The sequence below is a fragment of the Heteronotia binoei genome, chromosome 10 (assembly GCF_032191835.1).
Source record: "Heteronotia binoei isolate CCM8104 ecotype False Entrance Well chromosome 10, APGP_CSIRO_Hbin_v1, whole genome shotgun sequence".
In the NCBI taxonomy this organism is placed as follows: Eukaryota; Metazoa; Chordata; class Lepidosauria; order Squamata; family Gekkonidae; genus Heteronotia; species Heteronotia binoei.
Window position 1 is genome coordinate 38,856,054 of NC_083232.1, and position 11,549 is coordinate 38,867,602.

General features: G+C 42.7%; 2 protein-coding genes across 4 annotated transcripts in view; one reads left to right on the top strand and one right to left on the bottom strand.

Moving 5' to 3' along the window:
* NMT2 (N-myristoyltransferase 2) overlaps positions 1-2,957 on the top strand; it is a 41,891-nt gene extending 38,934 nt beyond the window's left edge. Inside the window, exons 11-12 of the mRNA XM_060248437.1 lie at positions 2,319-2,456; positions 2,658-2,957. Coding sequence (XP_060104420.1) covers positions 2,319-2,456; positions 2,658-2,678 — 159 coding nt within the window. The 3' untranslated portion in view covers positions 2,679-2,957. The remainder of the gene's footprint in view (positions 1-2,318; positions 2,457-2,657) is intronic.
* Positions 2,958-5,325: 2,368 nt separating this feature from the next.
* On the bottom strand, positions 5,326-11,107 carry RPP38 (ribonuclease P/MRP subunit p38). Of its 3 annotated transcripts, none has more exons than XM_060248439.1 (2): positions 10,986-11,107; positions 5,326-6,285 (listed from the first exon to the last, which is right to left on the bottom strand). In XM_060248439.1, the coding sequence occupies exon 2, from the start codon at positions 6,264-6,266 to the stop codon at positions 5,421-5,423; it is 846 nt and encodes a 281-aa protein (XP_060104422.1). In that variant the 5' UTR covers positions 6,267-6,285; positions 10,986-11,107; the 3' UTR covers positions 5,326-5,420. The 3 variants fall into 3 exon arrangements, with proteins under 3 accessions (XP_060104422.1, XP_060104421.1, XP_060104423.1); XM_060248438.1 differs by lacking the exon at positions 10,986-11,107 and adding an exon at positions 9,234-9,364; XM_060248440.1 differs by lacking the exon at positions 10,986-11,107 and adding an exon at positions 8,841-9,016.
* Positions 11,108-11,549: the final 442 nt, after the last annotated feature.

Below are 11,549 nucleotides of genomic sequence, written 5' to 3' on the forward strand. Positions count from 1 at the left end.
CAGCTGTTAACCCTGAAGAGAAAGAACAGGTCAGCTTCTGCTGGCTACAGAGTTCCATGTTCACATCTGAACCTAATGGGAGTTTCAGCTAGCCATGAACCAAAGGTATACAGCTGTGAGTTTGGTTGTTTTTTCCCTCCTGAGGAAGTAGCAAAATAAGGCAGTGTGGAAAACTGCTGAAGCTGGCTTTCAGTGTCATAGTTTAATAAAACCTTCTTGGCAGTCCAGGGTGACCAAACTTAACATAAAATAAGACTGGCTCATTGATAGGCAAGTTTTGCAAAAACTACTTTGGCTTCTGATGACTTTTTAGACTACAGTGGCGATGCAGAAGATATAAATATTCACTCCTTTTTTGTCTCTAACATTGGCGGGGGGGGGGAGTGAGAGCAATTTCTGAGTGATGGTATTCTCTGTTTAAAAAGCATTTTAAAATGCTGTGCATGAGACATGCATGCTAATGCCTGGTTTTAAAAAACACACCATGTAGGTAAATCTGTGCTCTGTCTCAAAAAGTAAGGGCCAGCCACCTCCTGTGAAAGAGTCAGTGTGATGTAGTGGTTAAGAGCAGTGGACTCTAATCTGGAGAGCTCCTCTACATGAAGCTTGCTGGGTGACCTTGGATCAATCACAGTTCTCTCAGAACTATCTCAGCTCCACCTACCTCAAAAGATGCCCTGTTGTGGGGAGAGGAAGGGAAGGCAATGATAAGCCGCTTTGAGACTAAGGTAGACAAAAGTGGGGTATCAAAACCAGTTGTTCTTCTTGTGTCTAGTCTGATTTCCACTGTGTTGCTAATTTGCTCCCTAGTTGTCAACTCACAGTAGAATTAGAGATGTGCCAAAAGCAGTGGCTGTGTAGAATATGTAGTGGAAAAACTAGCTGCATATCAAGTAAACTGCCTGTTTTAAAACTTGACAGTTTCTTTAGGAATAAAAACAAATAAAAGTTGTGATGTCTTAAAGAGGCTTTCAAGACAAGCGATAAGCAGAGATGGTTTGCCATTGACTTACTGTATAGAGTCTTCCTTTGGTGGTCTCCTGACCAAATAGCAACTCTGCTCACCTTTTGAGATCTGATGAGACAGGGCTATTCTGTTACACATCTAGTTGTTGATTAGAGCTCAGTGAATTGGTAGGCTCATAAGAACAGAAGGTCTTTCCAAGTATTCAGCTTCAGTTGTTTCTTCCTAATTTGGCATGTGTGAAATTCCAAATTTGTACTATGCTTTCCCCCCAATGTGGATTTAATTTCAGTTAAATGGAAGCCTATTCACCTGTACTAATTAGATACTTGATCTGTCTCTGTACAGTGACTCTTGTTTTACACTCCCTGGAATTTGAACTCTAGACTTTAGCAACTTTCAATGATGGGTTGGTTATACCCTGTGACTAATATTTAACTAAGAACATGTCTCACTATTGTCCACTAAAACCGATCTGGTTATCCTGGCATATACAAGCTTAAGTATCCTCAACCCAAAACTTGTTTTCCTTGCTGTTTGTTTTCAACTTATTTTTATGTGAAAAGTTGCAGTATGAGGTTGGATTGGGTTTCCCAAGGCTATGTATAATAAACCATCAGTTGCATCTTAATTGTGGTTGATATGGTAGATGCTAAATAGAGCAAGTGAATAGCTCAGCATGGGCTCAAGTAGGGGGGAAAATACATTATCAAGAGGACATAGGACCTGTGTTCAAAATCTTTTAAGTGCTTAAATGTAGAACAATTAGCGTTACACTAAAAACCTGAGTCTGCATTAGCAATGTTGACTTTCTCTCTAGCACTATTGACACATGTAAATAATGTCTACAGCTCGAGATAAAAAGATTGTCCCTACCCTGCATACACCTCCCAACTGGTGGTGGATACACTGCTCTGTACAGTCCAACATGGGTAGGTCCAAACCATGCAGTCTTCATCCCTGACTTGGATCCTTTTATGTCAAGGTGGAAAAGAACTATTGAGGAGCTACCAATGCATGCCAGTTGATTTGTGGTATAGTAGGTGAAAGGGGTCATGAATGCACTTTCCAAACAGAATGCTTATAGGATGGCAGGATGCTGCTGCAGGTACGTGATGGGTAGAACGAAGTAGGAGTCCAGCAGCACCTTTAATGCCAACAGTTTTATTCAGAATGTAAGCTTTTATATAAATAAAACTTTGTTGGTCTTAAAGGTGCTACTGGATTCCTTTTTTCTGCTGCTTCAGACCAACACGGCTGCCCATCTGGATCTATGTACATGATGGGTGTGTTTCTTCACTGAAACCTCATTTGAAAGAAACCTTTTTTCCCCCAATTTTTTTAATATTGCCAGAAAGGATTTGATGTGTTCAATGCACTAGACTTGATGGAAAACAAAGCATTCCTGGAAAAACTGAAATTTGGTATTGGAGATGGCAACTTGCAGTATTATTTGTACAACTGGAGGTGTCCTGGCATGGAGTCTGAAAAGGTAATACAATGATTGTCACACGGTTCTTTGCAGTCTGTTGTAGTTAAAGATTTCCCTGTTACATAATTCTGCCAGCTTTTTTTTTTTTAAAGCCCATCAACCATTTGTAGCAGAAGCAAAACCTAGCAAAGGTTAGAAGCTTGTATTCAGCTTCTTTATAAAACTTATTTGAACTAACAAGCATGTTGTTACCTTTTCTAGGTTGGTCTTGTATTACAATGAGGAGGAAGGACATTTATATTTATAGTACTGGGAAGTACCCACCTGAGCTGCTGGAAGCTACGTGGAATGGAAGCTTTTTGATCAGTGCTGTTCAATGGGAGCAAAAGCACAATGCCTAATAAACTCAAAAAATCCACTGAACCTTGGGGCTGTACACAAGGGAAAGAAGAAATCCATGCGTGGCTAAACCTGCGCACCTTCAGCTCTGACCGGAAAAGCTCACAAACCTTTTATTGTTTGTCAATGAAAAGAAATAAAGCACATTTGTTTAATTTTCAATGCTCAGCTCGCATCTTGATGAAAGGGGTTCTCTTCTTCTTCTTCCCCCTCTCCCCCACATATAAGACTGTCGGGGGCGGGGTTGTACAAAACTCTCAGCTACAGTGGGTGGAACAGAGTACAAAAATCTTTACTGTTTATGTGACTGAACTGCTGCATTTCTATTTATTAAGTGGTAGTGTACGTTTGTCAATGTAACAAAAATGAAGGAGCCAATTTAAGTATTTCTGCTTATTTTCATCACATGGATGTCATAGTTGAAGGGAGAAAAACCTGGGAAAGTATGACTGTTTGTTAAGGAGACATGGGAGTCTTGAATGTCTTTTGTAACCGTGGAGTGATACAGAAATGTGCTGGTTTGACTGGTACATCGGTTTCTCCATCAGCAAAGCTGCCAAATCAATAAAAAATACAGATTTGTACTTTGATCTTCAGTAGATCACTGACTTGATTCAATAGCATTGTAGGTGTTATGCTGCCTGGGTGATCATCTTGCAATCTGAGGGAAGAAACTCCTTTAACCTCTTTGGTAGTAGATTAAGAACAGCCTGTACATAAAACAAATAATTTTAATACTATCAGGATGTTAAGATTGAATGTTTTCCAAGGCTTTTGCAAAATTGCACATTCCTTTTGTCTACTTGCTTTTTTAAAAACAATGTCCATAATTTTAAACTGAGTATGTTGTGTAAATAAGAAAAGTGTCGCTAGTAGCTGTAAGATCCTGAGATTTTAGAGTTGTGGGGGCTTAAGTGTCCGAGCCAGGAAAAATGCACATCTGTATACAAATTCTTCCAAATGCCCTCTTTGGGTTATGCTGGTCTTTATCAATATGCAATGTCTTTCTCTCACAACTCCATCCCAATCTCATCAGTACAGCCCAAATTAGACTAAGAAGCGGCGTTTTATCTGCAATCTGCAACATCAGCTGACTCTAAAAGAACAGACTGCGTGGAGGCACCACTGCTTTAAAGGTCCAACACTTCCTTTCCATCGCTTTTGTTTGTTTGGCGGCGAAGGGGTTCTGTGGGTTTGTACAGATTAAATAGTTTTTGTGAATGAATCCCCATACTCTTAACTGTAACATCAGCCTGATTCAACTGGTTTTTAAAAGATGTTTAGTTGCAAACCAGGCATGTGAAATTCACTCAAAGAAGTGAAGAAATAGAAGAAAAATGGTTATTGTGAATTAAAAAGCAACAACTAAGGCTTGTTTGGGGGGGGGCAGACTGTTGAGAGAAGATGCGGAGCTCCATGCTAGACTTCTCAATTATTAGCCATTATCTGCTTGGTTCCCACTAGAGCTGAGACCACATCTGAATGGTAGGAAGCTGCCAGCTGATGCCTATGTGCACTGATCTATAGTGTCCTTAATTTGTCCCTGATCCAGAAAGGTCAGAATAAAAAAGCATGGTTATAGATGGAAATATCTGACTTTTCCAGAACCCTTAAAGCAAACAACACTGTAAGCACCAATTTCAGTCAGTGTATATACAGACTGTCCTTCATCTGCTTACATCTGTAGTATTTAATTATAACTACTGTAAATTGTTCTGTTCATGGACCTCTCCCTACAGCCTGTTTAGTTATAGTACAACAGTTCATTGAACTACATTTATTCTGAACAGCTACTCAAGTTGCTACCATTTTGGCTGCTGATGAGCAAGTTTTAAGTTCTTAGATTTCAACAGCTTATTGTTGCTCTGACCTCAGGGGCCTTTCAGTCTGTTGAGGGAATCTTTCTCTAGCATGGGATCTGTGAACATCACGCATCTAAAGGTCCGCATCTTAAATACTTATTTCTTGCAAGTATTTGGACTGGCTGATATGCTAAAGAAAACTTTTAAAAAAATGCACCCAAGACTCAATTGTGCATGCATTATCTGACCACTGACACAATTGTCCAATAGAATATTAAAAGGGAAAACATTATATGCTATCTGATTTGCAGATGTTTGTGATTCCCACATTAACGGATGCCTATGGAGTCTATATCGGCACAAATGGATGTTTGAATAAATGTATCATTTTTGTACTATTGTTTTTAATAATTTCATTTACTTTAAGTGGCTTTATTCCAAAAACTAGATTCTCCTCCAAAATGTGTACTTTCCTAAAGCACCTGTTCACTAATTGAAAGATTAACAGAAATCAAAGAACTTCTAAAAAAAAATGAGTGAGCCTGCTAAGTATTTATAACAATGGTAAGCCAGAAAGATCTCCCTTACTTATGGTGATACCGAAACACTTAGCTTCTGCTTAGACAAGGAGGAAAGAGGTTTAAAATTTCCAGATTTCCTCCTTCAGCTCCCTGTACCATTCAAATGGGGATAGGAGGCAGTAGCATAAAAGGGGAGCTGGTAAAAACTTTGTTTGCAAGGTGATCCAAATGTTGGTTTTAATTTATGCAGACATATCTAGGCATATATGCACGCTCTCTAGGAGCTTAGTCAGACTAGTCAGTTATTTTGAAATCCGTTTTTTAGTTTTGGGGAGTTTTCTTCTCTTACTTGGGTTAGGAACTATTTTTTTAACTTTGAGAGCTTGCAGTGTCATAGTGGGGGAGAGAAGCTGGCTGCTATCAGTTCTCCTCTTCTTATGGCTTGAAGCACACTCTCCAGGTTCCGAATGGGTCAGCTCACCAGCCTGCAAATCCATTTGGTGAATAACTTCACTCGCAGGAGGTGGTTCAGTTCCGTGCTGAATCCATGGCACATCCAAGCTAGGGATTCGTGGAATGATGGCTTTAGCCACTTCTGCAAAGGCATCGGTGCTCCGTTTAAATCCTAGAGCTAGGACTGACATTAACCCAAGAACTGGTGCTAGTCTCTCACTGAGACGGGGAACCTGACAGGCGGGGATGGCACGACTTGCACTGAGCAGAATAAGGTGTGATGTGATCATGGTAGGTTTGGCAGACTTACATACCAGCACTAGAAGGAGTTCATTTTTTTCCAGAGCTCTGGTTACTTCATTGATTCCAATAGCAAGTTGGCCTCTGATGCTCAAATCAGTCCACCCGTGTGCTTTGGAGACCTCACTGTCATTTCTCTCTGGAACTTTGCTGGAATCATCCTGCCATTGCTCATTATCTTGCTTTTTTGATAAAAAGGGTTTTTTCTTCCTCCGACACTCTATCTTTTTAAGTCCAACCTGTTTCATTGCATCTTCCAAGGCCTCCAATATGAAGTGCATGTCTGTTCCATCCAAGGTGCTCCACTGGAGGGCATAGGGGTTATTTAAAGATGTCTTTGCAACAATTTGCTTTGACTTCCGGCCTGATCCTTTCCCTCCTTGAGTAGCAGGCATGTTCTATTTGACAGTTGTGCTGCAAATAAGAAAGGGCAATCAATACTACAAGTCCCAATCCAAGAACTAGAACCACCTAGACATGTACAATTGGCTCCCTACCACCTCACGCATTTTTGTTTCTTGAACTTGTTTTTCTAACAGAAACATTTATTAGATTTATATCTGAAACATCTGTAAAGCCAGAGTAGCATGTTGGACTAGAACCTGGGAGACCCAGTTTTACATCCCCACATGCCATGGAAGCTTGCTGGGTGACAATGGGCCAGTCACACTCCCTCAGCCTAACCTACCTCACAGAGTTGTTGTGATGATAAAATGGAAAAGAAAATATAAGCCTCCTTGAGCCCCCATTGGGGAGAAAGGCAAGGTATACAAAGCTGCAAATTAACAAAGGATGGGCTCTTAAGCTTTTCATAGCTATGATTACCAAAACTAGATGAGTGGCTGCAACTTAGGGGAAAAGATTGATCAAGATGGGTAGCCATGTTTATAGCAGTAGAAAGGGCTGTCAGTAGCACCTTAAAGACTAACAAAATTTGTGGCAGGGTAGGCACTTTGATGGGAATGTGTCAACATTGTACATTTATTTAGAATTTATATCCCGCCCTTCCCACGGGTGGCTCAGGGCGGCTTCCAACAATAGATCCAGCATAAAATTAAGCAATATATAAACATATAAGGGAATAAACATTTAAAACAGATAAAACCATAATATTAATAAATATTAATATTTGGTTCCTGACATTTTAGAAATACTATTTCTTTCCAATCAAATGTACAACAGAGGGGGCAAGGGGAGGAAAGAGATGTATGATATTACACTTTGTTTAGACTTGTGAGTCTGCAAACAACATGATCTCATTCTAATGGTGGCTGAATTTTTGCTTTTCACACAAAGGAAAAGGTTCTATTTTAAGGCTATTCTCATCCTTCTGGCTCAAGTAATGTTTTAGTAACCTTGCAAAACTGAACAGGGAAAACGTAGTAAACACTAACACAACCTAAAGGTGGTTTTGGACCCTTCCTGGTAAGAGCCTGGATATCCTAATGAAGTATCTATGACTACACAAGCCTGTGTTTCCCCTAACAGTCATACATGTCCTGTTATGCATTTGAAAGAGCCCCGTGGTGCAGAGTGGTAAAGCTGTACTACTGCAGTCGGAGCCCTCTGCACACGACCTGAGTTTGATCCCAGCAGAAGCTGGTTCAGGTAGCCGGCTCCAGGTTGACTCAGCCTTCATGCTTCCGAGGTAGGTAAAATGAGTACCCAGCTTGCTGGGGGGAAAGTGTAGATGACTGGGGAAGGCAATAGCAAACCACCCCGTAAAAAGTCTGCTGTGAAAACGTGAAAGCAACATCACCCCAGAGTCAGAAACGACTGGTGCTTGCACAGGGGACTACTTTTTACGCACAGGGGACTACTTTTTACCTTTAACCATCAGTAAAATTAAATCAGTTTTAGTGTTTCATGGAGTGTCTCCCACATCAGGTACAACTAGCTAAGAATTGCTTCGGCAAAAGCCTGTTGAAATGAATGGGAGATGTGGAAAAGCACTATTCTTAAATTGTATTGTTTAACTGTCTTTTTCCCCCCCTAAAGTCCATAAATCAAACTTTCTGACTTTATCATAGCTCATTGGTGAACCCTGCCTCAAAAAATTTTAATGATGCCACACTACTGAGCAATGGAATCAACATTGGATCTCTGTACAGGATTTTCTCAAAATTCTTCATTCACACATAAACAGTTACTGAAAATCTTGTGCAGACCCCTGGAATTCACACATCCTAAGTATTTGCGTCTTTAAAACTTAACTTTTGCACAGCTTTTCTGCCCACAATAGTCCACTGCATGCAGAGAGTCCAGCTACATGCACACAATTAACATACCAGAATATTGCCCACCTGTGTGTACTCACAATGAAGGCACAGTGGCCGAAGGCACAGTTTAAGTGACACAGTTTAAGAATATATTAAATGCACCTTTAGATTTTTCTGTCTCACAGGCAGGTTTGAGGCCCTATTACGGGGAGCATATTTTTGTTCAACGTTGTGTCTACCTAGCATCTTGTCTAAATTGGCTGTTACGCATACAAAGCAGTTATCCGTGTGCTGCCAACCAGTGTGTCTCTCGCACTTAAGGTCAAGTACCTGCCTGAGGGGTAGAAACGCGCTTTTAAACACAACACTCGGTAATGCGAAACCAGGAAAGTTTTGCCTAAGGTTCGATTTTAAACACGATGCTGGCAACCAAAGTATCTGTATAACTTTGCACGAGCTCATTTAAACTTAAATCCATGCCAGTACCAACGCGGACTTACAGGGCAAGTCAGCCCCATACCCACTAGCAGGGCCGTAGCCAGCCAGGCGCGGGGGGGGGGGGGGGGGACGGGGACACAGGGGCAGTGCCTCCTCCAGAATCTGCAGCACACACCCCTTCCCTTTCTCTGGGGCCACGGTTGACACGACGCACCAGCCCCGTGCAAAGCCACGCAGGGCAGCTCACTTCAACCTCCTCCCAAACGAGACACGGCGGGAAACGAAAAAGGGAGGGAAGGAGGGCTGCGCTACCTCAGGTTGCCGGAGGAGGGCAGAATGCCACACGGGAAGATTCCTTCGGCTTACAAGCAACACCACGCCGGGAAAAAAAGTAGCACAATGACGCCACGCAGCCAGGAAGACGCTCCTGTTTCTCCCATGTCCTGGTTTTCTGCTAGAAGTGATTCCCCCGCAGGCAAAGCATTCCAGACTGCCAAGCCCAACCCCTCGCTTTGCAGTGGTCGAGTCCACTCTGCCCCCCCCCTTCTGTCCCCGGGCAGCCCACGTGAGTCTGGTTCGTTCACTGCCGCCCCTCCAGAGCAGGCCTCCTTCTCCACCCCACTGAGAGGCTTTTCGCGCATCGCATCCCCCGCCAGACAAGCCTAGCCAAGAGAGCCCGGGCGGGCCCCCCGAGTTACTACTTACGCCCGCTTTCCCGGGGCCGCTGCAGCTGAGGCGTCCTCCGCCACTCCAGACTCCATGAAAGCGGAAGAGGCCGGCCCACGCGAGGCTCCGCTCAGGCAAACGCCAGCCGGGTTAGAGGGAAACTCCTGTTTGTCCTCCAGAGGGCGCTGCAAGCGCAGTCGTTGCTGTTCGCCAGGCGGGTTGCCAGTTGAGCGCTCAAAATATAACAGGGTTTTTTGGGGGGTGGGGGGGGTTCATAAACATAATCTAGACCAGGGGTGGCCAAACTTGCTTTAAACGTAAGAGCCACATAAAATAAACATTAGATGTCTGAAAGCCGCGAGGAAGGAAAAAAATAGATGGGGAGGGAAGAGGTGGAAGGGAAGCAACTTTAAATTCATTTTCCAAGGCACCAGCTGGTTTGGCGTGGAGACGTGATTTAGAGACAAATGAATTCTCCAAGCCACCAATGAGGTGGGGCCGGGGGCTTCAAGAGCCACACAATATGTGTGAAAGAGCCACAGTTTGGCCACCCCAATCAAGATGAACAGCCGGAGTGAAGGCAAGTATGTTTTTGCACCATTTTTTGCAGAGGATGCAGCTTTTTTCTTCATGCCTGGGAAAGCTTCCCCTGTTGCATTTCTGCCTGTAATTCCAAGGCACATAGTTCCACAGAGAGTGAGTTTGAAAGGGGTGGTGACCCTGGCACAGGGCACGGACTGAAGCAAAGTGTCCATGTCTGTGTAATGTTAAGATAAAGACAGACATTTTGGAGGACAGAAGTAGTAGTTTCAATACATCTTCGCTGCATCCCAAAGCACCAGGGCTTTTTCAGAAAGAAAACTTGAGAATGCAGAGTACACTGTGTTCGTCATGTGCACCCTGCGACAAGACATTTGATGGGGTGGGGGACTGGGCTGGAGTTTTACAGGCGGCTGGGCTACTCACTTTTCACATCACTTTTTGTATCAGCTAGCATAATGCAATTTTACATGACTGAAATTATTCAACTGCACAAACATTCTTTTGAAACTAGACTTTTTTCTCTCCTGGAACTCTTATTTATTTTATTTTTTTAATTAATATGAATACTTGTGTTTGGCTGTATGCTTGGCAAAGCATTGCATGGCATGAGTTTTCAAGGCATATGCTGGATTGACTTCCATAGCACTTCCAGCAGGGTCTTATGATGATTTCTTTCTAAGCCTACTGAAGACTGTGGACTCAGACAGGTGTTACTGCACTTAGAATGTCTGCCTTCCCTCTTAAAAAAATTTTTTTTGAACTGCATGTATATGAGGAAAAGAAACTTTTGAATCTGCATTAGTGAAGGTAACGTAAAGGACTATGAATTTGTAGTTGAGGCATAGTCGAGGACCAGTTAACCATAGAGGAAGGGGAAAACATTTACTCTGCTCTGAGTTCCTTGGAAGAAGGGTTGGATGGAGGTAGGATAGCTTCCAGTGTACTCAGCAAAGAGCCCTGAATCACTGAAATGTCATATTGCCACATCAGTAAACTCTCCTAAAGTGGTCTCCTTACCTGTGCTGAATTTATTTTCTGGAATCAAAATGAAGACAAACTATCTGGTGTTTATGAACAGCCAATGAATTCTTTTTCTGCAACTCCAGATATAGCAGCTTCTTTTATTGCTTCAGTCTTAATTTCAATCCATCCACAATCTCCACTGAAACATACAAATCTGAAGCAGTGAAGGAACTGCCATGAATGCAAGGAGATGGGAAATAAAGCAGGGAGATGAATTACTCTCACCTGTGTTGGAGCCTGGGAGGTTGGATTAGGAAGCAATTATTTCCAGAAGGCTATTATTAAATACTGGGTTCAATGCATGAGGAGGCTCTTGCGTAGTGATTCAGCATCTCTACTAAGTGACTACAAACTACTACTAAATACCAGAATATGTGGAAGGGAAGCCCAGCCACCAAGAAGCAGAAAACCTCCTGTGATTGTGCCCTTTTTGGATTCTTCATTAGAATATGCATTCTTATTGGCAGATCCTAGGATCCTCTGATACTGCCTCCTGATTGGCCAGTTTGAATTAAGCAGGATCTTTGGATCCTCTCAGTCTATTGTTCCACCTCAAGCTCAGGACACAACACTCAACATATCCAGGCATGCCTTCACATACATCAGGGGTGGCCAACGGTAGCTCTCCAGAAGTTTTTTGCCTATAACTCCCATCAGCCCCAGCCATTGGCCATGCTGGCTGGGGCTGATGGGAGTTGTAGGCAAAAAACATCTGGAGAGCTACCATTGGCCACCCCTGACATACATAACAGGTATCAAGCTAGTAAATCTTCCATTGTGGCCAAGACA

Excerpts from the sequence above, each read along its gene's own strand:
- RPP38 (XM_060248439.1), bottom strand. The coding sequence starts at position 6,266 with ATGCCTGCTACTCAAGGAGGGAAAGGATCAGGCCGGAAGTCAAAGCAA.